The 26291-nt window shown below is 42.1% G+C and overlaps 1 protein-coding gene across 4 annotated transcripts in view; it reads left to right on the top strand.

Moving 5' to 3' along the window:
* The window catches only part of LOC110527591 (neural cell adhesion molecule 2), a 413004-nt gene that overhangs the window by 288644 nt on the left and 98069 nt on the right, over positions 1–26291 (top strand). For all 4 annotated transcript variants that reach the window (XM_036983098.1, XM_036983099.1, XM_036983100.1 and 1 more), the window contains 3 exons: positions 15078–15284; positions 17671–17826; positions 20264–20401. In XM_036983098.1, the coding sequence (XP_036838993.1) occupies positions 15078–15284; positions 17671–17826; positions 20264–20401 (501 nt within the window). The remainder of the gene's footprint in view (positions 1–15077; positions 15285–17670; positions 17827–20263; positions 20402–26291) is intronic.

Below are 26291 nucleotides of genomic sequence, written 5' to 3'. Positions count from 1 at the left end.
TTTGGTAACCAAAAAAGTGTTAAACAAATCAAACTACACTGCTCAAAAAAATAAAGGGAACACTAAAATAACACATCCTAGATCTGAATGAATGAAATATTCTTATTAAATACTTTTTTCTTTACATAGTTGAATGTGCTGACAACAAAATCACACAAAAATGATCAACCCATGGAGGTCTGGATTTGGAGTCACACAAAATTTAAGTGGAAAACCACACTACAGGCTGATCCAACTTTGATGTAATGTCCTTAAAACAAGTCAAAATGAGGCTCAGTAGTGTGTGTGGCCTCCACGTGCCTGTATGACCTCCCTACAACGCCTGGGCATGCTCCTGATGAGGTGGCGGATTGTCTCCTGAGGGATCTCTTCCCAGACCTGGACTAAAGCATCCCCCAACTCCTGGACAGTCTGTGGTGTGACGTTGGTGGATGGAGCGAGACATGATGTCCCAGATGTGCTCAATTGGATTCAGGTCTGGGGAATGGGCGGGCCAGTCCATAGCATCAACGCCTTCCTCTTGCAGGAACTGCTGACACACTCCAGCCACATGAGGTCTAGCATTGTCTTGCATTAGGAGGAACCCAGGGCCAACCGCACCAGCATATGGTCTCACAAGGGGTCTGAGGATCTCATCTTGGTACCTAATGGCAGTCAAGCTACCTCTGGCGAGCACATGGAGGGTTGTCCCCACCCCATGACTGACCCACCGCCAAACCGGTCATGCTGGAGGATGTTGCAGGCAGCAGAATGTTCTCCACGGCGTCTCCAGACTGTCACGTCTGTCATATGTGCTCAGTGTGAACCTGCTTTCATCTGTGAAGAGCATAGTGTGCCAGTGGTGAATTTGCCAATCTTGGTGTTTTCTGGCTAATGCCAAACGTCCTGCACGGTGTTGGGCTGTAAGCACAACTCCCACCTGTGGAAGTCGGCCCTCATACCACCCTCATGGAGTCTGTTTCTGACCGTTTGAGCAGACACATGCACATTTGTGGCCTGCTGGAGGTCATTTTGCAGGCTCTGGAAGTGCTCCTCCTGCTCCTCCTTGCACAAAGGCAGAGGTAGCAGACGGCCTCCTCCACGTCTCCTGATGTACTGGCCTGTCTCCTGGTAGCGCCTCCATGCTCTGGACACTACGCTGACAGACACAGCAAACCTTCTTGCCACAGCTCGCATTGATGCACCATCCTGGATGAGCTGCACTACCTGAGCCACTTGTGTGGGTTGTAGACTCCGTCTCATGCTACCACTAGAGTGAAAGCACCGCCAGCATTCAAAAGTGACCAAAACATCAGCCAGGAAGCATAGGAACTGAGAAGTGCAGAATGCTGCAGTAGCCATGCTGGTTAAGTGTGCTTTGAATTCTAAGTAAATCGCTGACAGTGTCACCAGCAAAACACCCCCACACCATCACACCTACTCCTCTATGCTTCATGGTGGGAAATACACTCATGGGGATCATCCTACTCTGTGTCCCACAAAGACACTGCGGTTGAAACCAAAAATCTCAAATTTGGACTCAACAGACCATGGGACAGATTTCCACCGGTCTAATGTCCATTGCTCGTGTTTCTTGTCCCAAGCAAGTCTCTTATTATTATTGGTATCCTTTAGTAGTGGTTTCTTTGCAGCAGTCTGACCATGAAGGCCTGATTTCACGCAGTCTCCTCTGAACAGTTGAGATGTGTCTGTTACTTGAACTCTGTGAAGCATTTATTTGGGCTGCAATCTGAGGTGCAGTTAACTCTAATGAATTTATCCTCTGCAGCAGAGGTAACTCTGGGTCTTCTTTTCCTGTGGCGGTCCTCATGAGAGACAGTTTCATCATAGCACTTGATGTTTTTTTGCGACTGCACTCATTTGAGCTGTTCTTGACATATTATGGACATGGCATTTTTCCAAATAGGGCTATCTTCTGTATACCACACCTACCTTGTAACAACACAACTGATTGTGATGTAAAAAAATAAATCCAGGTAGACGGGGAAGCGGCCAGCTCCACCAACTCACCCGTTTCTTCAAAGGACAGCTCTTGCAATTTAGCCTGTTTAGCCTGATTTACTTACCTTCATCTCAGCCAGCCTCTCCACAACCGTCTAGCCATGACTCCTTGACATTGCTAACGTGAGTATTTGTTATTACAATCTAAAAACGAGAATTATAGCCAGTGTATAACAATATTATTATTATTACTTTTTCTGAACACATTGTTACTAAAATGGAATCGAGTTGTCTTCAATCTGGTCTCAAATTTCCAGACTTGGGTTGTCACTAGTTACCACAGCCACAATATGAGCTATACTGGCTAATACAGCCACAAAGTCTCAGGGTGGATGTTGAAGCGCCAAATCTAGAAAAAATATTGCCAGAGGGGGTGTCCATAAACACTTGTACAGACATAGTTACACAGTGAAGCTTTAATGTTTACTGTTAGATGGCAATTTAAATATTGATATCTTGATAGTTGTATGTAATTCACTAAATATTAAAAGTTATGCCACTTCGCAGGTCAGTGAATACGTATGAATATATATTGCCAGATGAGGCTATGTGTATGGAAATGGTAGCTCATGAGTTGACAGATTTACATAGAAATTAAGGGAAAACATTGTCACATCTGACCCACTGTCAGAAATGGTTGTTGTTGTACTGATATCCTCATCCTTACACGTCTTTCCTTTTTGCTATATGTGATATCACACCACACACACAAGCACTATATACAGTCGTGGCCAAAAGTTTTGAGAATGACACAAAAATATATTAATTAATTTTTAAGTCTGCTGCCTCAGTTTGTATGATGGCAATTTGCATATACTCCAGAATGTTATGAAGAGTGATTAGATGAATTGCAATTAACTGCAAAGTCCCTCTTTGCCATGCATAATGAACTGAACACAAAAAACATTTCCACTGCAATTCAGCCCTGCCACAAAAGGACCAGCTGACATGTCAGTGATTCTCTCTTTAACACAGGTGTGAGTGTTGACGAGGACAAGGCTGGAGATCACTCTATCGTGCTGATTGAGTTCAAATAACAGACTGGAAGCTTCAAAAGGAGGGTGGTGCTTGGAATCATTGTTCTTCCTCTGTCAAACATGGTTACCTGCAAGGAAACACGTGCCGTCATCATTGCTTTGTACAAAAAGGGCTTCACAGGCAAGGATATTGCTGCCAGTAAGATTGCACCTCAATCAACCATTTATCGGATTATCAATAACTTCAAGGAGAGCGGTTCAATTGTTGTGATGAAGGCTTAAGGGCGCCCAAGAAAGTCCAGCAAGCGCCAGGACCGTCTCCTAAAGTTGATTCGACTGCGGGATCGGGGTACCACCAGTACATAACTTGCTCAGGAATGGCAGCAGGCAGGTGTGAATGCATCTGCATGCACAGTGAGGCAAAGACTTTTGGAGGATGGCATGGTGTCAAGAAGGGCAGCAAAGAAGCCACTTCTCTCCAGGAAAAACATCAGGGACAGACTGATATTCTGCAAAAGGTACAGGGATTGGACTGCTGAGGACTGGGGCAAAGTCATTTTCTCTGATGAATCCCCTTGCCGATTGTTTGGGGCATCCGGAAAAAAGCTTGTCCGGAGAAGAAAAGGTGAGCGCTACCATCAGTCCTGTGTCATGCCAAAAGTAAAGCTTCCTGAGACAATTCATGTGTGGGGTTGCTTCTCAGCCAAGGGTGTGGGCTCACTCACAATTTTGACTAAGAACACAGCCATGAATAAAGAATGGTACCAACACATCCTCCAAGAGCAACTTCTCCCAACCATCCAGGAACAGTTTGGTGACGAATGATGCATTTTCCAGCATGATGGAGCACCTTGCCATAAGGCAAAAGTGATAACTAAGTGTCTCGGGGAACAAAACATAGATATTTTGGGTCCATGGCCAGGAAACTCCCCAGACCTTAATCCCATTGAGAACTTGTGGTCAGTCCTCAAGAGGCGGGTGGACAAACAAAAACCCACAAATTCTGACAAACTCCAAGCATTGATTATGCAAGAATGGGCTGCCATCAGTCAGGATGTGGCCCAGAAGTTAATTGCCATGGCAGATTGCAGAGGTCTTGAAAAAGAAGGATCAACACTGCAAATATTGACTCTTTGCATCAACTTCATGTAATTGTTAATTTTCAATAAAATAATTATACTTCAGTATTCCATAGCAACATCTGACAAAAATATCTAAAGACACTGAAGCACCAAACTTTGGACATTAATATTTGTGTTATTCTCAAAACATTTGGCCTCGACTGTAAACAAAAGTATGTGGACACACCTTAAAATTAGGGGATTCGGGATTTGTATAAAATCAAGCACACCGCCATGCAATCTCCTTGACAAACATTGGCAGTAGAATGACTTTACTGAAGAGCTTAGTGACTTTAAACGTGGCACCCTCATAGGATACCACCTTCGCAACAAGTCAGTTCATAAAAATGTTCCCCTGCTAGAGCTGCCGCGGTCAACTGTAAGTCGAATCAAACCAAATTAAATCAAATGTTATTTGTCACATGCGCCGACTACAACAAGTTTAGACTTTACCGTGAAATGCTTCCTTACAAGCCCTTATCCAACAGTGCAGTTCAAGAAGAAGAAAATATTTACCAAGTAGACTAAAATAAAAAGTAATAATAAAAAGTAACACAATAAGAATAACAATAACAAGGCTATATACAGGAGCAAACGGTACCGAGTCAGTGTGCGGGTTACAGGATACTTAAGGTAATCTGTACATGTACAGTTGAAGTCGGAAGTTTACATACACTTAGGTTGGAGTCGTTGAAACTCGTTTTTCAACCACTCCACAAATGTCTTGTTAAGGACGGTTAGGACATCTACTTTGTGCATGACGCAAGTCATTTTTCCAACAATTGTTTACAGTGAGATTATTTAATTTATAATTCACTGTATCACAATTCCAGTTGGTCAGACGTTTACATACAATAAGTTGACTATGCCTTATAAACAGCTTGGAAAATTCCAGAAAATGATGTCATGGCTTTAGAAGCTTCTTATAGGCTAATTGACATCATTTGAGTCAATTGGAGGTGTACCTGTGAATGTATTTCAAGGCCTACCTTCAAACTCAGTGCCTCTTTGCTTGACATCATGGGAAAATCAAAACCTCCACAAGGGTTAGGTTAAGGGTTTGGTTCATCCTTGGGAGCAATTTCCAATTTCCAAATGCCTGAAGGTGCCATGTTCATCTGTACAAACAATAGTTTGCAAGTATTAACACCATGGGACCACGCAGCCGTCATACTGCTCAGAAAGGAGACTCGTTCTGCCTCTTAGAGATTAACGTACTTTGGTGCAAAAAGTGTAAATCAATACCCAACAACAGCAAAGTGCATTGTGAAGATGCTTGAGGAAACGGGTACAAAAGTATCTATATCCACAGTAAAATGAGTCCTATATCGACACAACCTGAAAGGCCGCTCATCAAGGAAGACGCCACTGCTCCAAAACCGCCATAAAACGCCAGGCTATGGTTTGCAACTGTACATGGGGACGAAGATCGTACTATTTGGAGAAATGTCCTCTAGTCTGATGAAACAAGAATAGAACTGTTTGGCCATAATGACCATCGTTATGTTTGAATGAAACATGGGGAGGCTTCCAAGCCAAAGAACAGCATTCCAACCGTGAAGCACAGGGGTGGCAGCATCATGTTGTGGGGTGCTTTGCTGCCGGAAGGACTGGTGCACTTCACAAAATAGATGTCATCATGAGGTAGGAAAATTATGTGGATATATTGAAGCAACATCTCAAGATATCAGTTAAAGCTTGGTCGCAATGGGTCTTCCAAATTGACAATGACACCAAGCATACTTCCAAAATTGTGGCAAAATGACTTAAGGACAAGTCAAGGTATTGGAGTGTCCATCACAAAGCCCTGACCTCAATCCTATAGAACATTTGTGGGCAGAACTGAAAAAGCGTGTGTGAGAAAGGCTGCTTACAACTCAGTTGCTCAGTTGCACCAGCTCTGGGGAGGAATGGGCCAAAATTCACCCTCTGACGAATCATCAAACAGGCAAAGTGTCAATACAGGACTAAGATTGAATCGTACTACACTGGCTCCGACGCTGATTGGATGTGGCAAGGCTTCCAAATTATTACAGACTACAAAGGGAAGCACAGCTGCATGCTGCCCAGTGACACGAGCCTACAAGACGAGCTGAATTACTTATGCTGTCTTCTAGGCAAGTACCACTGAAGCATGCATGAGAGCATCAGCTGTTCCGCATTATGGTGTGACCACGCTCTCTAGCTTATGTGAGTGAGTAAGACCTTGAAAGAGATCAACATTCACAAGGCTGCAGGGCCAGACAGATTGCCAGGACGTGAACACTGAGCATGCACTGCCCAACTGGCAAGTGTCTTCACTGACATTTTCAACCTCTCCCTGTCTGAGTCTGTAATACCAACATGTTTCAAGCAGACCACCATAGTCCTTGTGCCCAAGAACACTAAGGTAACCTGCCTAAATGACTACCAACCCATAGCACTCACATCTGTAACATGAAGTGCTTTGAAAGGCTGGTCATGGATCACATCAACACCATTATCCCAGAAACCCTAGACCCACATCCGCCCCCTGGTGGTAAGGGTAGGTAACAACACATCCACCACGCTGATTCTCAACACAGGGGCCCCTCAGGGTTGTGTGCTCAGTCCCCTCCTGTACTCCCTGTTCACTCATGACTGCATGGCCAGGCACGACTCGAACACCATCATTAAGTTTGCCGATGACAGAACATTGGTAGGCCTGATCACCAACAACGACGAGACAGCTTATAGGGAGGAGGTCAGAGACCAGTGCCAGGACAACAACCTCTACCTCAACGTAATCAAGACAAAGGAGATGATTGTGGACTACAGGAAAAGGAGGACCGAGCAGGCCCCCATTCCCATTCTCATCGACAGAGCTGTAGTGGAGCAGGTTGAGAGCTTCAAGTTCCTTGGTGTCCACATCACCAACAAACTAACATTTTCCAAGAGCACCAAGACAGTTGTGAAGAGGGCTAAACAAAACCTATTCCCCCTCAGGAGACTGAAAAGATTTGGCATTTGGTTAGATTCTCAAACAGTTCAACAGCTCCACCGGCGAGAGCATCCTAACTGGTTGCATCACTGCCTGGTATGGCAACTGCTCGGCCTCCGACCGCAAGGCACTACAGAGGGTAGTGCGTATGGCCCGTGATGTACTGGGCCGATCTTCCTTCCATCCAGGACCTTTATACCAGGTGGTGTCAGAGGCAGAGTTGTGAAGAAAAAAACACATCTGACTGGTCAATAAAAGATTAAGATGGGCAAAAGAACACAGACTGGACAGAGGCCAGTATCCCAGAGTCACCTCTTCACTGTTGACGTTGAGACTGGTGTTTTGCGGGTACTATTTAATGAAGCAGCCAGTTGAGGACTTGAGGCATCGTTTCTCAAACTGTACACACTAATGTATTTGTCCTCTTGCTTGGTTGTGTACCGCGGCCTCCCACTCTATCTATTCTGGTTAGAGCCAGTTTGTGCTGTTCGATGAAGGGAGTAGTACACAGCGTTGTACGAGATCTTCAATTTATTGGTAATTTCTCGCATGGAGTAGACTTTCTCAGAACAAGAATAGACTGAGTTTCAGAAGAAAGTCCTTTGTTTCTGGCGATTTTGAACCTGTAATCGAACCCACAAATGCTAACACTCCAGATACTTAACTAGTCTAAACAAGGTCAGTTTTATTTGCTTCTTTATCAGCACAACATTTTTCAGCTATGCTAACATAATTACAAAAGTGTTTTCTAATGATCAATTGGCCTTTCATAATGATACACTTGGATTAGCTAACACATCGTTCCATTGGAACACAGGAGTGATGGTTGCTGATAATGGTCCTCTTTACGTCTATGTAGATATTCCATTACAATTCAGTCGTTTCCAGCTACAGTAGTCATTTCCAACCTTAAAAATGTCTACACTGTATTTCTGATCAATTTGATGTTATTTTAATGGACAAAAATGTAATTTTCTTTTAAAAACAAGGACATTTCTAAGTGACCGCAAACTTTTGAACGGCAGTGTTCATACACATCTTTTTTATATATTTATTTTATTACTTTCCAACCCTACCACCCCTCCCATAATTGGAGCAAACTAGTAAACAGCAACGCTTATGCCTGTATATCCAGCTTATACATACTTTATGCATATTTTTTTACAATAGATTTATTATGTTTATTTTTAACTCTTGTCCTTCCTCTAGTTGTGCTATCTGCAGGGTTAGCTCCAGGTAAATGTTGCAATTCTTCAGCCATTCCTGGATCTGTGACCAAAAACAAGCTACATATGGACAGTACCAAAATGAAGTATCTAATGATTCTGCCTCTCCGCAGCAAAATCTGCAGAGCTGGGAAGGTTGTATCCCCCATGTAAATAACATTCTGTTGGTTGCAAGAATTCTGTTTAATAAGTTTTGAATCCAGCATGGTTTTGCACATCAGTTCATACACCATGTGCCATGGAATTGGTACAACAAAATATATGGGACGGCTGCCAATTTTTGGGTCCTTAAATGAAACTTAAATGAAACTGGTATACTTTTTTTATTTCTCACGATTTTCTTTAACCAATTATGGACTTTAATGCAGAGCTGACAGACAAGTTCCTTACTTTTCCCCCTTCTACTTTCCTCTTCCATATTTGTGGTTATGCTGCAATTAGTTGGTTGTAATTATGGTTAGTTGCATGTTTGACAACTCCACCAGTCGTATTATGATATCATTTACAAAGATTATACCTATTTTATCAGTTAGTATTTAGTATATTTGAGTTTAATCACAATATTTGTTGTATTATTTGTTCTTTCTTTTTTTTTTGATGGATTAAATTGAAATTGCAAACAACTTTCTGTGGCTTGTTTTAAAAATTACGATACTTGGGAGATGAGAGGTTGTAATCTGAATAAAGGGGAAAAAAAGGCCTTTCTTGAACATAGGTTGAGACGCTCTTACTAATTTGCTAGAGAATCAGTTTGGATTTAAATATAACTTTTGCATGACTGAAGCCTTTAGTGAGCGGTCTAATGCTTTAATATTTAATCATTTCTGCCCTCCAAATTCATATTAATTATAAAAATAGGCCCGTTTAATTTTGTCTTGCTTGCCATTCCAAATAAAATTGAATATTTTTTTCTCATATAATAAAAAACTATTCGCTAAGTGTAGTCAAGACCATAAGCAAATAGGTAAACTAGGATATTACTAAAGCCTTAATCATGGTGATTTTTCCACAATTAGAAAGGTTTTTATCTTTCCATGGCAGCAAGATCTTATCTATTTTTGCTACCTTTCTCCTAAAATGTATTGGAGTGAGATCATTTATTTTTTTATTCTACATCACCATCAGACCCTTTTATTGGTGAACTACACAGTAAAGTAAAAGTAGTATTTTTTTATGATCCAATATGTAATATAGTACATTTTTAATAAATTGGTTGTAATCCAGAGGTTAGAAAAATGGTCTAGATCCTCTGAGGCTGTGGAGGGATCCAAGTTGTGGATTTAAAATAACATGAATCATCAGCGTACAATGAAACCTTTTGTTTTTAAGCCCTGTATTTCTAATCCCTTGATATTATTGTTGGATCTGATTTTAATAGCTAACATTTCGATGGCCATAGTAAATACAGTTGAAGTCAGAAGTTTACATATACCTTACCCAAATACATTTAAACTCAGTTTTTCACAATTCCTAACATTTAATCCTAGTAAAATGTCCTGTCTTAGGTCAGTGAGGATCACCACTTTGTTTTTAAGAATGTGAGATGTCAGAATAACAATAGAGAATGATTTATTTCAAATTGTCTTTCTTTTATCACATTCCCAGTGGGTCAGAAGTTTACATACACTCAATTAGTATTTGGTAGCATTGCCTTTAAATTGGTTCATTTGGGTCAAATGTGTCAGGTAGCCTTCCACAAGCTTCCCACAATAAGTTCCTCCTGACAGTGCTGGTGTAACTGAGTCAGGTTTGTAGGCCTCCTTGCTCGCACACACTTTTTCAGTTCTGCCCACACATTTTCTAAAGGATTGAGCTCAGGGCTTTGTGAGGGCCACTCCAATACCTTGACTTTGTTGTCCTTAAGCCATTTGACCAAACTTGGGAAGTATGCTTGGGGTCATTGTCCATTTGGAAGACCCATTTGCGACCAAGCTTTAACTTCTTGACTGATGTCTTGAGATGTTGCATCAATATTTCCACATAATTTTCTTTCCTCATAATGCCATCTATTTTGTGAAGTGCAACAGTTCCTCCTACAACAAAGCACCCCCACAACATGATGCTGCCACCCCAGTGCTTCACGGTTGGGATGGTGATCTTCGGCTTGCAAGCGTCCTCCTTTTTTCCTCCAAACATAACGATTGTCATTATGGCCAAACAGTTCTATTCTTGTTTCATCACACCAGAGGACATTTCTTCAAAAAGTGCGATCTTTGTCCCCATGTGCAGATGCAAACCGTAGTCTGGCTTTTTTATGGCGGTTTTGGAGCAGTGGCTTCTTCCTTGCTGAACGGCCTTTCAGGTTATGTCAATATAGAACTCGTTTTACTGTGGATTTAGAAACTTTTGTACCTGTTTACTGCAGCATCTTCACAAGGTCCTTTGCTGTTGCTCTGGGATTGATTTGCACTTTTCACACCAAAGTATGTTCATCTCTAGGAGACAGAACGCGTCTCCTTCCTGAGCGGTATTATGACTGCGTGGTCCCATGGTGTTTATACTTGCGTACTATTGTTTGTACAGATAAACGTGGTACCTTCAGGCGTTTGGAAATTGCCCCCAATGATTAACCAGACTTGTGGAGGTCTACACTTTTTTTTTCTGAGGTCTTGGTTGATTTCTTTTGATTTTCCCATGATGTCAAGTAAATAGGCACTGAGTCTGAAGGTAGGCCTTGAAATACATCCACAGGTACACCTCCAATTAACTCAAAGGATGTCAATTAGCCCATCATTTTCTGTAATTTTCAAAGCTAAACTTCTGACCCACTGGAATTGTGATACAGTGAATTATAAGTTAAATAATCTGTCTGTAAACAATTGTTTGAGAAATTACTTGTGTGATGCACAAAGTAGATGTCCTGACCGACTTACCAAAGCTATAGTTTTGTAACAAGAAATTGGAGGACTGGTTGAAAAACGAGTTTTAATGACTCCAACCTAAGTGTATGTAAGGGAACACCCCCCTGAAATGGACAAAAATGAATGGGAAGTCATTGGCACTGGACAAACCATATACACGGTGTACAATAACACTCAATTTGGCGTTGTTTTGTTCAAAGTTGATTGCAAATGCCGTATGGCAAATGCCAGATGTAACACTTTAAAAATCCAACAGGTGGCAAGTGCGCTCCACCGTGGTTTTTTATATTGCAAATGCAACACAAGTCAACATCCAAAAGTAACATTTTGAAAAAGTGGAAAAAAAAATCAAAAACCTAGCAACCCCTTAAAGTGCCTTCTGAACCGTTTTTTGAAAAATTTTTGATATTTTTTTTGTCAATTACACATGTGTAAGAACTGTATGAATATACTTTTGTCCAATTTTATTATTATATATATATATATATATTTTAAATTTAACTTGTGCATAAGGCATATGTTTTGTCCATTTGCAATATGATTTCATAGGAAGTCAAAAGTCAAAAATAGCACAAATTTTGAAAACTTCACACACCCTTAAAAAAGATCTTTCTGGACCGTTTTTTAAAATTAATTCGTTTTTTGTCAATTAATCATGTGTAAGAACTGTAGAATATACTTTTGTCAACTTTTATTATCAGAATGTTTTTGTTTTAACTTGTGGATAAAGGGTATGTTTTGTCCATTTGTAATATGATTTCATAGAAAGTCAAAAGTCACTTTTTTTGGCCAAATGCCATAAGAAAGATTTGAAAATGCCAAATCAGGATGTTATGTCCATTTGCCATGTACCATCACGAATTTGACATGCTCAAAAATCCTGCAGAAATGCAAAATTGACTGGCCTGATGAACTCGGGCTGGCCGGGCAGTGATAGTTGTTCCTTTCCATCGCTCGTTGTGTTGATTTCATCATGTCCATTTGGTGATTTTTTTTCTCACTATTGAATCATATTGCAAATGCACGTGCATTTGCAATATGTTTCAATGGGCATTTACAATCACGAATTTGTCATGCTCAAAAATCCTGCAGAAATGCAAAATTGACTGGCCTGATGAACACAGGATGGCCGGGCATTGATAGTGGTTCTTCTCCATCGCTCGTTGTGTTGATTTCATTATGTCCATTTGTTTATGTTTTCTCACTTTTGCAAATTCACTGTGCATTTACAATATGGTTCAATGGGCATTTACCATCACGAATTTGTCATGCTCAAAAATCCTGCAGGAATGCGAAATTGACTGGCCCGATGAACTCGGGATGGCTGGGCAGTGATTCTGGTTCCTCTCCATCGCTCATTAGGGTTGATTTCAAAATGTCACTTTGGTGATGGTACCTCACTGTTTAAGCATATTGCAAATGGACAATAGTCACCAGCAAGTCACCGTCCATCAGTCAATTTCATATCATTCTGACACCAAACTGATACAAACTGACACCAAACCCACTTTTTCCAACTCGTTTAGTAGCCAACTATCACATACTTCAGAGCTGGCCCAAAATTCACAACGCCTTCTGTTCAAACCATAATAAAAACGTAAAACACGTAGTTACGTTCTAGCTGCGGGTCCAGTTCTGATGTTATGTGTAGGCCTAGCTGAGGCGACCCCGAATCCCAAGTTTCGGCTTGATAGGTCATTTGGTGCCCGAGCAAGACCCTAATTGGAGCTGAAAATCCACTTTTTTCCATGCCTTGCTACGGGGTCCTTGAATGAGCTATCGGACAGAAACATTGGGGTCCGTCTATATGGGCCGAGGCGGTCGCAATGCACCTAGTCTTGCGACTCTGGGACATTTCTAAATGTCGTCATTTTCGTGATGCAAAAATGAATTGAAGTTATTGCAAATGTACGAGGCTGTTTCTCGGTCCGTGAACCTTCTATAGCCAGGTAACTCACCCCGCACTATCGACCTGAGGTTTAGAACAGGATTCTAAAGTTTTGGAACTCTAGGTCTGACGGTTCTTTAATAGTTCGAACAAGGTTAACTAATGCAGGCAGTGTATGTCTCTACGCACCCCAATGTGTCCCTCCTTCCAAGCTGTGTGTGTGTGTGTGTGATTTAGTTGTTGTTTTTTTAATTTATGGGAGAAATGACTGATTTACAGTTCATGGGGGTTGCCTAATCACACATGAAGTTTTGGAAAGATCTGACTTTTTTAACCCTTCAAAACAGACAGTGTGACCCAATTAAAGGCACTTCAGGTTGGCACAGGAAGCTATAAGTAAACACATATCTTTCTTGGGGTATGCTTTTACAGAATCCTGAGTTTTAAGTATTTACCATAAAAACTGACTGATTTACACAGGGTTGAATGCACTATTTCTATCAAACTGCAGGTAGGGTATGGATATACACTTTTAGGGTGATTTTAACCACTTCCGGTTGGTCCAGGAAGCTTAGAATCGACACAGGTAGACCTCATAGTGGCCTGATGGACTGTCATCGAAGACAGGCTCATAAGGCATTCATAACCCACATAGGCTTCAGGTTGAATAACGGGGTGCAGACAATGTATTCCTATGGGGAGAGAAGTCATTGTAATCTGTGAGATCAAAAAACCCTGATTTACTGTTAAGGGTTAATACCACACGGTCATGGTTAGGCTTGCACGGATCGGGAGGACCTCAGGAACGTACCTGAGGTTGAATTGTGCTTCTCACCCTAACGGTTCTCTCACTGTCAACCAAAAGCAAATGACGTTGGGGGGCAGGCTTCATTTTGGGCCTACTTTTCTCATGGTCACTGCGCTTAGACCGAGCGAGCTACGGTCAAGCGGGATATCTCGTTGAACTCGGCACGGCCTAGAGATTATGGTAATGCCATTGCCTGCTCTCTGTGTCTTTAAGCACCGCACTTTGTCACTCCATCCTTGGTGTGTGTGTGTGTGTGTGTGTGTGTGTGTGTGTGAGAGAGAGAGAGAGCTTTTCTTTGACATCTGTTGGGAGAAATGACTGATTTACAGTTCAGGAGGGTTACCTAGTCACACATATGAAGTTTTGGAAAGATGTGACTTTTTTAACCCTTCAAAACAGACAGTGTGACCCAATTAAAGGCACTTCCGGTTGGCACAGGAAGCTATAAGTAAACACATATCTTTCTTGGGGTATGCTCTTACAGAATCCTGAGTTTAAAATCTTTATGTTAAGAATTTACTGATCTACACAGTTTTGAATACAGTGATTTTCATAATGACAGGTTATGTATTTCAAAAATGATCTTCCTCCCACTCACTGTGAAAGTGGTAGATTTTCGGTTTCTTGCTGCTTTGTCCAGCACTCATATTAAAAACGTAACTGCAACTTCATAAAAAGAATGTCGGAAAAAAACTACTAGCACTGGAACAACAAATAATATTCTGTTACAGGTCTGTTGTAGGTCTACACTAGCGTGGAAACGGAAACATACTAACTGCAGATGGTTGCTATGGTAGCGACAGTTTGGAAAACAAATGTAGCAACTATAATTGGTCCAATTTTATGTAAATCAAGCAGTTTTTTAAAATGTTATTTTGGCTGGGCGATAATATTCAAGAAAGAACCTAACCTGTGAGCAAAGCTTACGGTGCTTCAGAACTGTTGACCTTATTATTTTTAAGCAAAACTCGATGGTAAATGGCTGTGAATTGCAAAAATATATTTTTATGTCCATACATTTTGAAAACGTTTGAGTTTTCCCGAAGTGGGATAATACATTTCAAAGAAGCATAACTTTCCCATGTTGAAAAAGAGCTGATTAGCCTACCATTTATTTCAGGTGTGCTTATGGATATATAAGTGGAACTAATGATGGGGTACTCAAGGGGAGGTTTGGGAAATACTGCTCCAGAGTCTACGGCTTGGTTCTTTATACAGTTCTCTCTCCCTCCCCAGTGATCGGCGAGCCGGTGAAGTTGGAGTGGTTTAACCCCCAGGGGGAGCGCATCGTGTCTTCCCAGCGTGTGGCCCTGCACACCGGGGAGGACAGCTCCAGGCTGACCATCTACAACGCTGTAGTGGAGGACGCGGGCATCTACCGCTGCCAGACCACCGACGCCCAGGGACAGACACAGGAGGCCACCATGGTGCTGGAGATGTACCGTGAGTGTCACTTGCATGCATATGTAACAGAGAAGAACACACACACCACATTCTCTGCATTCCCTCTGTATCCATTCCAGCCTCTGTAGGTTCCTTCAGACATACAAAGACATGAGTTGAATACATCGCCGTCTCCCCTGTTAGATCATAAAGATACACCATATTTACATTCCATTGCACCGCCGTACCCACTTGCCCATTAAAGAGTGTAATGAATGTTCGCTGGGTCTGGCGGTGTGTGTGATGGATAGTACTGAATGTGTGTAGGCAACGGAGGCAGGCTCTAATCGTATGGGAGAGGGAATCTTCTGTGGCCGTTAATGGGACGTGATACACAGAGGAGTTCTGCCGCTGGTAGCCATCTGGCAGACGCTTGATTTGGATCACCGGTGTGGTGTGTGTGTACTGTGTTTGTATGTACATATGCACACAGGCATGCCCACGCATGCCTCCACGCACACACACACCCCCCTCTGGAGTGCACTTACCTTTCTCACCCGCTCCACAAGTCCCCCTACCTCCTCTGACCTCCTCTCTCACGCACCACCACAGCTTGGCAGCCGTATCCATGACAACGTCAGTCAGCCACCGTTCAGCTCTGTGTGTTCAGTAAGTATGAGAAGTAACATGGAGATAGTCACCTGAAGGGCTTGAGCAGGCGTGTAAAGTACCCAGCACCAATCTGAGCCGATACCCAACATGATCTTCCTGTGATAAACACCACATGTTCTAAAAAAAAATGGAAGCCACTTTAAATGTGCTGTACATGACCATTTTGTGAGTCGTGACATTCCGCACACACACGTGCACACGTCTTGACATTATTATATGTGTTCGTGCATAACAACTCACAACCTGACGAAAGCTATCCATATTCAAACTCAAATTATAGCTTTATTATAGCTTACCGATGAAAGACTATAATTATCTGCACTGCTGAGTAATTGACAGGTATAGAGTTTCCAGCACCGGCCAACAGAGATCCACTTCAGATAGGAGACAGTGGAGGAAGTCGATGTCCCACCTGAGGGAGCTCCAAGAAAATTGTCTTGTCACCCCACTTTGACAGTTGCCCTTGCAGCTATGTGGGCAATGACTGAAGAGAAATTCTCACTGTGTTACCAATTTGACAGTGTCAAGCGAGCGGTAGACTGTTACACGAGAGGATTTGTTTTTCTTACTGATTTTCTTGTCGAGCAGGGTAACGACAAAGGATACGGGAAATGAAAACAAGTACAACAACGTGTTTGAATCCCAGGGAGAGAACTGGGGGAAGGAGAGAGGGGGGGGGGGGGGTGTGAGGGAGAGGGAATGAGAGAGAGAGGGGAAGTGAGGGAATTAAATGGATGGCGAGAGAGAGAGAAAGCTGGAGAGAGAGGGGTGAGTGAAGGAGAGAGAGGAGGGTAAGGGAATTTAAGGGACTGACAGAGCACAAGAGAAGGGGTGAGGGAATGAGATGGAGAGAGAGAGAGGAGAGAGAGACCAAGCGACGGATTGAGAAAATGAAAAACAAAATGTATACACAAACAGCTCTAAAACGTGCCGTGGAATGAAACCGGCAGATGAGGGTTGAATCTCACATTCAGAGTCAGGAGGATGCAAGGCACGTTAAAGGGCGGCGAGGAGAGAAAAGCACGTTTTGGAGAGCCGCCTGACATAAATCACATTGCAAAATGCTAATGTGCGAGGTTGCAGTGATCTAGTGGAAGGGACTGAAATAAATAGGGCCATGCACGTGATTTATGCACACTTTAATTTTGCCACACACAGTGGATAACCCGGTGGTGTTACACACTCTACGTGCCACGCACGCGCACTCAATGTCTCTCTCCATACACCATACACACATACGCCGTGTGATAAGTTGACGAAACTAGCCAGCACACTGAGAGGGTGGTGGAGTGTTTTCTAAGAGAAGAGAAACTCAGGTTCCAAGTCAGCTTTCCCCAGGTGAAATCTATCAACCACCTGCCAGGGCTTGTCAGACAGGTGCCACAGCTTTAAACCGGCACAAGTTGAATCAATCATTTGATTACAAACAGAACTTTCGGGGCGGGAGGATTCATTCCATGTGCTGTGGGAATGTTTATGGGACTATTTTGGACCACACACATAATCTGAGTTGTCTCAGTGGTGTTGAACCATAGACAATATGCAAAACAGTTTGTGCTATAGAATGAAGTTTACTCTCTACTCATCTGCAGCGTTTCCCAAACTCGGGCTCTGTTCCAAAGTCCACCCTGGCCTACTACTTAGACTGAGGCAATGTATTGGCCGTGCATTCTAAATGGTATACTTGCGCGAATGTTGTGACGTAACCCTCTCCCGGGAAAGACGTGTCTCTAATGTGACTTCACTTCCCACTGCCTCATTTCCTATGTGACAGAGAAGCTGACATTCCGCGACGTGAGGTCCCCCCAGGAGTTCCGCCACGGCGAGGCGGCAGAGGTGGTGTGTGATGTCATCGCCTCGCCGGCACCCGCGGTCTCTTGGTTCTACCAAAAGGGCTTCAAGAGCATGGAGATCACAGAGGAGCACTACAGTAAGTCTGCGTATGGTCATTTGATACATGCTGCCTCTGTTGATGTGCTGGTAAACCTTATTTGCTTGTTAAAATAAGTACCTAATTACCAGTTGGTCAATTAAAGCCTAACTTTGTAAAGTGCATACTGCAGCTACCATAATAGCAACATGACTTGACTCTTGAAAAGTGATCTATTGAGCAGTACAGACCACATAGAAATACTTTTCATGTGAACATGTCATTGGATACGTTTGATCCACGTTTTATTTATTTTTAATGGGCCCACTCTTTGATGGTATTTTACAGTTCTGCTTTTTAATGAAGCAGCTGATAATTACATTATCCTTGATTTCAGAAGCCAATTAACGGTTTGCTAGCGCATCAAAATATTGAACATGAAATGAACTCCGTTTACGTGACAGATTGCTTCACCCACTGTTTCGAGACCTATCAGTTGAATAAATGCACTTACTGTAGAACTTATGGGCCCTGTTCAAACAGTGCAGTATGTAGGGAATAGGGTGCCTTTTGGGATGTAAACAAACCAATGTTATGAAAAATGTATTCCCCAGATTCTGTCAGGGGTTTGACGCTATAAATAGCAAGTTCTAACAATAAAAGCCACAGCATGTGATTTCATGAAACATATTGTTGGACAATAAAACATGTTAACGAGTCTGCCTAGAAGAGGGAGAGTAGAGGATGCAAATCTCGGTCGGCGGTCTGATGCTCGCTGCCATGTTGTTGAGATCTATGGGAATCACATCTTCCTTTCTTCATGGCTACTGAATAGTATTATTTTTATTTATTTATTTTTACTTGATTTATTTTGTATTATTTTTCCACTTATTTTTTTGTGTGGTTATGTTGTTGACATACAGTATGTGGTGATATGAAGGGGCTATTCCATCTGTCTTGAACACTGATACTATAAGTGACAACACAGGAAATTATTCCACCATATTTCTCTACTTTACTTTTTCTTCATTAAATTAGTTCTTTCAGATCATTGCTCCTAAAAGGAAAGGAAACAAAGTGTTGTATACTATTGGAACACATCCTGTAACTAAAGAGGAAAGGAGAAGGAAAGACCGGGGTTTTCGATTGGAACACATCCTATGGCTTAGAAAGGAGAAGCGAAAGGTGTTTTAGTCTATTAGAACTATCAGGTTTCAGGTAAGACCCAAGTGCAGACAGTGTTGAAGTAACAACGTTTATTACAACAACAGGGGCAGGCAAACGACAGGTCAAGGCAGGCAGGGGTCGATCCAGAGTAGTGGGGCAAAGGTACAGGACGGCAGGCAGGGTCAGGTCAGGCAGAGGTCGGTAATCCAGAGTAGGAGCATAGGACGGCAGGCAGGCTCAGAGTCAGGACAGACAAAGGTCAAAACCAGGAGGGCAAGGATAAAGAGAGACTGGGGAAAAGCAGGAGCTGAGACAGAACGCTGGCTGACTTGAAGAAACAAAACAAACTGACACAGGCCGACAGAAAACAGGGGATAAGTGGGGAAGATGGGCGACACCTGGAGGGTGGTGGAGACCAGCACAAGGACAGGTGAAACAGATCAGGGCGTGACAAGAACGCAGTCGGTGGCTAGAAAGATAGGAGAGGGAAAGTAATGTATCTTAGATTATTGGAACACATCTTGGGGCTGAGAAAGAATGGAGAAGAAATTAAATCTATCTTCGACTATTGGAAACATTCATGGCTCGTTCATGATGGACAGAAGTTAATTTGCAGGTTCAGACTTGTTTACCAATACTCTGTCACCCAATCATTACTTTTCCTCCTCCTACACTTTCCCCCTCATCCACCCATCACATAGACAGACTTCCTGGGCTGATTAGGAAAAGGATTTGTTTGAAATCTTTGAATGTAGTCAGGTTTGTTAATTGAATTTCAAAGTGCGTCGAAGGGAAGGCCTATCTCCCCTTGCCGTACGGTAATGATTAAAGGTAGAGATAGCAGTGTGTTTTTTTTTTATTCCATGCTAATTACGGGACAAGGTTATAAATACCTTTGCGCTTGACAGAGAGAGATAGGGTTCTCACTTATCTGCCAGTGACAACAATACCGGATGGGAAACTTTTTGTGAACTGCAGACCTAATTACTGAAGTAGTTATCTCACTTCTAACTTTATTTTAAAAAGCTAAAAGTGGAAAAGGTTTATGAAAATATTAGTTGATAGCAAGTATGTGACTGGAGTCATGAGACTTCCTTTCACTCTTTCCTTTTTATCGTTTTCCTTTGATCTTTCTTTCCATATTTCCCATCTCTTTCTAACTCTCTACCCCTCTCTTTCAACCTTTCTTTCTGTCTTTCTTTCTCATGCTCCATCCCCCTGTATCTATCTCTATCGCTCCCCTTGTCACTCTCTATCTCTACACACCCCCCCCCCCCCCCCCCCCCCCCCACCCAACCTCTATTTCTCTTCTGCCCTCTCTCCTGTGAAGGCAGGTTCCAGGTGCTGCCCAACAACAACCTGCAGATCCACAAGGTGACCAAGGCGGATGAGGGCGTGTACCGCTGCGAAGCGCGAGTGGAGGCCCGCGGCGAGATCGACTTTGTTGACATCGAGGTGGTGGTGAATGGTGAGTAGCTACAGCGTCCACTGTAGCTAATACCTGTCCAGTCATATGCAGTGGTGAACGAAGAGTTAGCCACCTAGCTAGCATAGCAAACCTACTCTCCCCTTGACGATCATATCCAAAACGCTCAGTTATATAAGTAACCTTGGTTCTCTGAAGGATCAAGCTCAACAAATCAGAATCATTAAAACATAACCTAGCCAGACATATTTTTCCTCTCACAGTAGCAGCCAGGCCTGATCTCAGAGCAGACTTATGAAGACTAGCGTAGCATACAGTACGACTACCTGCTCTCGTTTTGCACATATCAAAATCTTATCCGACCATATACAGTGGTCCCTTCTACAATAGCAGCCATACAGCAGTGTTGTTAAGGATGAGAAGCCCCATACAGAGCCACAGTGTAAAGGCTCCCTTAGGCCAGGCACTGGGGTGTATCGATCGGTGGCATACAGAATTGTTGCTCCTCTCAGGGTGAGAATAGAGTCACCTAGTGAGACAGAATCATTCTCCCTTCCTACACTCCACAGTTACAGCGCTGACACAGGGTTGCCAGCTCCCAAACCATCGCACCCCAGGACCACAGGCAAAATGAAACGCTTATCGGTCCGGAGACACTTGGTCTCTCACAAAGCAGGAACGTCTGTCTCCGGAGGCGGGGATTAGATTGTCAATAGTGGCGGATATCTCTGATCTGATTCAATTCAGGTTCTCTTTTGAGTTATTGACACAAAAAGAATCATACCTGGTGTGTAAGAATCGAGTTATTGATTCAGAATGAATTGTGTTTGTTGTGTTGGTCACAGGAGGTTGGTGTCACCTTAATTGTGGAGGACGGGCTCTTGGTAATGGCTTGAGCAGAATTTGTGGAATGGTATCAAATACATCAAACACATGGTTTCCTTGTGTTTAATGCCATTCCATTTGCTCCATTCCGGACATTATTATGAGCCGTTCTCCCCTCAGCAGCATCCTGTTGTGTAGGTGGAAGTGTGATGGACAGCGGTTTGAATCTAGGCCTCCTGCGTGTTACAAGACTATTAGCCAACTGAGGTGAGGCCTGGGCAAGATATTGGGGGGCCAAGGTTACTCATCACGCAAGTGTAGTTTCAAACCACCACCGCTACAAAGGCAGTGACACCAACAGAACTGTGGAGTCACCGAATTGTACTGTGTTGAACAGAAGCTCTGAGCATTCACCTCAGATCGGCATAGTTTGCGAGAAAGAACAGACTCACCAATTTAGACAGGCTCATTATGGAGCTACTTAATGATGGTCAGTTTGGCTGCCACCACTCCTTTGATTTCCTACATACTCACACTATTTCTGTGATTTAAAGATTTCAATTAGCGCCAGCTCTGGGTTTTGTAGCCCAAAAAGCAAAAGGTTGTCATTTTTAATTACCTAATTTGTTCTCAGCAAGGCCCCAGAGAAGCCAGGAACGCGAGCCACCTGAGAGCGTTTCGGGAGTGATTGAAATGTGATCTCTCGCGAGCAATAAGCACAGGTTATGCATGAGCACCCACAATATTGTCTCGGCTATCTAGCTATTCCCACCTAATGTAATGAACGCACTCGGCAAAAAGAAAACACGGATTGCGTTCAATTTAGCGCACCACTTATAGTTGTGAGGAAGATCCAATAAGCTTGCTCAATGAGGCGAGTCCTATTATCCGCCCGGCAACATGACACCCGCTATCCGGCTACGGAGGTGGGACAGTCCACCGCCGCCATCACTATATAGTGTGTCCGACCGAGAGAAGGAAAAACTCAAAGTAACCCACTCGGCACAAACTGGTTGAATCAACGTTGCTTCAACATAATTTGTCAACTTTTTGTGACGTGGAATCTATGTGGGAAATGCATTTAATTTGAAAAAAGTCATCAAGTGAATTATTATTTGTAGGCATTTATTTTTTCAGGGTGGTGATCAGCTTTAATATTGCAGATAGATCGTGGCTTCTATCAGTGTAATTGCGTGAATAATTTCCAATCCCCCATATATGTTTTGTAAACATATACATTACCAGTCAAAAGTTTGTACACACCCACTCATTCCAGGGTTTTTCTACATTGTAGAATAATGGTGAAGACATCAGAACTATGAAATAACACATATGGAAACATGTAGTAACCAAAAAAGTGTTAAACAAATCAAAATATATTTTAAATTCTTCAAAGTAGCCACCCTTTGCCTTCATGACCGCTTTGCACAGTCTTGGCATTCTCTCAACAAGCTTCACCTGGAATGCTTTTCCAACAGTCTTGAAGGAGTTCCCACATATGCTGAACACTTGTTGGTTGCTTTTCCTTCACTCTGCTGTCCAACTCATCCCAAACCATCTCAATTGGGTTGAGGTCGGGTGATTGTGGAGGCAAGGCCATCATGATGCAGCACTCCATCACTCTCCTTCTTGATCAAATAGCACTTACACAGCCTGGAGGTATGTTGGGTCATTGTCCTGTTGAAAAACAAAATGATAGTCCCACTAAGCACAAACCAGATGGGATGGCGTATCACTGAAAAATGCTGTGGTAGCCATGCTGGTTAAGTGTGCCTTGAATTCTAAATAAACCACTGACATTGTCACCAGCAAAGCACCATCACACCTCCTCCTCCATGCTTCACGGTGGGAACCACAAATGCGTAGATCATTCGTTCACCTACTGTGCTTCTCACAAAGACACGGCGGTTGGAACCAAAAATCTCAAATTTGGTCAGACCAAAGGGCAGATTTCCGGCGTTCTAATGTCCTTTGCTCTAATGTCTACTGTTTATGTTATTATTATTGGTATCCTTTAGTACTGGTCTTTGCAGCAATATGACCATGAAGGCCTCACAGTCTCTTCTGAAAGGTTGATGTTGAGATGTGTGTTACTTGAACTCTTTAAGGCATTTATTTGGACGGCAATTTCAAAGTTCTTAAGCTCTTTCAAAGTTCTCCAAATTTTACGGCTTGACTGACCTTCATGTCTTAAAGTAATGATGGACTGTAATTTCTCTTTGTTTATTTGAGCTCTTTGTGCCATAATAAGGACTTAATAATGAGGGCTATTTTCTGTATACCAGCCCTACCTTGTCACAACACAACTGATTGGTTCAAACGCATTAAGAAGGAAATAAATTCTCCAAATTAACTTTTAACAAGGCACAACTATTAATTGAAATGCATTCCAGGTGACTACCCCATGGAGCTCATTTAGAGAATGCCAAGACTGTGCAAAGCTGTCATCAAGGCAAAGGGTGGCTACTTTGAAGAATCTCAAATATAAAATACTCGTTTAACAATTTTTTGGTTACTTCATGATTTCATATGTGTTATTTCATAGATGTGATGTCTTCACTATTATTCAACAATGTATAAAATAGTAAAAATAAAGAAACACTTGAATTAGTTTTTTTGTCCAAAGTTTTGATTGGTACTGTGTGTATTATTTTACATATACAGTGGGACAAAAAAGTATTTAGTCAGCCACCAATTGTGCAAGTTCTCCCACTTAAAAAATATGAGAGAGGCCTGTAATTTTCATCATAGGTACACGTCAACTATGACAGACAAGATGATAAAAAAAATCAAGAAAATCACATTGTAGGATTTTTAATGAATTTATTTGCAAATTATGGTGGAAAATAAGTAAAATTACAGGCCTTTCTCATCTTTTTAAGTGGGAGAACATGCACAATTGGTGGCTGACTAAATACTTTTTTGCCCCACTGTATACACTACCGTCAGGACAACAGTTTTCGCTGTGCTAGCATAATTGCAAAATAGCTTAAGAATGACCAATTAGTCTTTTAATATGATACACAACAGCTAACACAACGTGCCATTGGAACACAGGAGTGATGGTTGCTGATAATGGACCTCTGTACGCCTATGTAGATATTCCATAGATATTTACAGCTTCAATAGTCATTTACATCTACAATGTCTACACTGTATTTCTGATCAATTTGATGTTATTTTAATGGATTTTTTAAAATGTACTTTTCTTTCAAAAACAAGGACATTTCTAAGTGACCCCAAACTTTTGAACTGAAGTGTATATCCCCTCTCTGTGCAAGAGTGAAGACTCGCTCTGTCACAACTCCTGCTTGCAGACACACATGGGCTCTGGCATTTGCAACCATTTTCCTTACTCACTCATTTAACTCATCACACTTTTCCAATCCAACAGTCACCCTATCATCCTACACAACCACACCCCTCTCACAAACACACCCGTACGTTTATTATTTCATAAATTGTCCTATATTTGATCTATTTATAAATACTATAAATAAAAATGGAAAACAAATTATTTTACAACATTCCCTAACTTGAATAGTATAGTGTAATTTTAATTTCTTTATTTATCGTTATATATTATAATTTCATTGAGAGTGGAAACAGTACTTTGAGTCTTTTGCCCGGGTTTTTAACCACTACTCTGTCTTTAAAGGATGCAATCGCTGTTCTATCTGTCCAAAACGATGTACGTGTTTTAGGTTTAATTTATTCGACAGTGTAGCCTGTGATCTGCAGTGCTTTAACCATGAATTATTTTACTACTCTCTCTGGCTCTTTACCTTCATCCTCTTTTATTCCGGTAAGCAACAGATTTTCGCCCATTGATGTTGTCTGTACAGTTGAAGTCGGAAGTTTACATGCACTTAGGTTGGAGTCATTAAAACTTGTTCTTCAACCGCTCCACCAATTTCTTGTTAACAAACTATAGTTTTGGCAAGTTGGTTAGGACATCTACTTTGTGCATGACACAAGTAATTTTTCCAACAATTGTTACAGACAGATTATTTCACTTATAATTCACTATATCACAATTCCAGTGGGTCAGACGTTTACATGCACTAAGTTGACTGTGCCTTTAAACAGCTTGCAATATTCCAGAAAATGACGTCATGGCTTTAGAAGCTTCTGATAGGCTAATTGACATCATTTTATTCAATTGGAGGTGTACCTGTTGATGTATTTCAAGGCCTACCTTCAAAGTCTGTGCCTCTTTGATTGACATCATGAGAACATCTAAAGAAATCAGCCTCAGAAAGACCTCAGACATTTTTGTTGTAGACCTCCAAGTCTGGTTCATCCTTGGGAGAAATTTCCAAAAGCCTGAAGGTACCACGTTAATCTGTACAAACAATAGTACGCAAGTATAAACACCATGGGACCACGCAGCCATCATACCGCTCAGGAAGGAGACGCGTTCTGTCTCCTAGACATGCAAATCAATCCCAGAACAGCAGCAAAGGACCTTGTGAAGATGCTCGATAAACAGGTACAAAAGTATCTATATCCACAGTAAAACAAGTTCTATATCGACATAACCTTAAAGGCCGCTCAGCAAGGAGAAGCCACTGCTCCAAAACAGCCATAAAAAAGCCAGACTACGGTTTGCAACTGCACAAAGATTGTACTTTTTGGAGAAATGTCCTCTGGTTTGATGAAACAAAAATAGAACTGTTTGGCCATAATGACCATCGTTATGTTTGGAGGAAAAAGGGGGAGGCTTGCAAGCCGAAGAACACCATCCCAACAGTAAAAACATGGGGGTGGCAGCATCATGTTGTGTGGGTGCTTTGCTGCAGGAGGGACTGGTGCACTTCACAATATAGATGGCATCATGAGGCAGTGAAATTATGTGGATATATTGAAGCAACATCTCAAAACATCAGTCAGGAAGTTGATCACAAATGGGTCTTCCAAATGGACAATGACCACAAGCATACTCCAAAAGTTGTGGCAAAATGGCTTATGGACTACAAAGTCAAGGTATTGGCATGGCCATCACAGGCCCTGACCTCAATCCTACAGAAAATGTGTGGGCAGAACTGAAAAAGTGTGTGTGAGCAAGGAGGCCTACAAACCTGACTCCATTACAACAGCCCTGTAA

The sequence above is a fragment of the Oncorhynchus mykiss genome, chromosome 7 (assembly GCF_013265735.2).
Source record: "Oncorhynchus mykiss isolate Arlee chromosome 7, USDA_OmykA_1.1, whole genome shotgun sequence".
Classification (NCBI taxonomy): domain Eukaryota; kingdom Metazoa; phylum Chordata; class Actinopteri; order Salmoniformes; family Salmonidae; genus Oncorhynchus; species Oncorhynchus mykiss.
The sequence above is the reverse complement of the archived record's forward strand: the minus strand, read 5'-3'. Positions and strand labels throughout refer to the sequence as shown.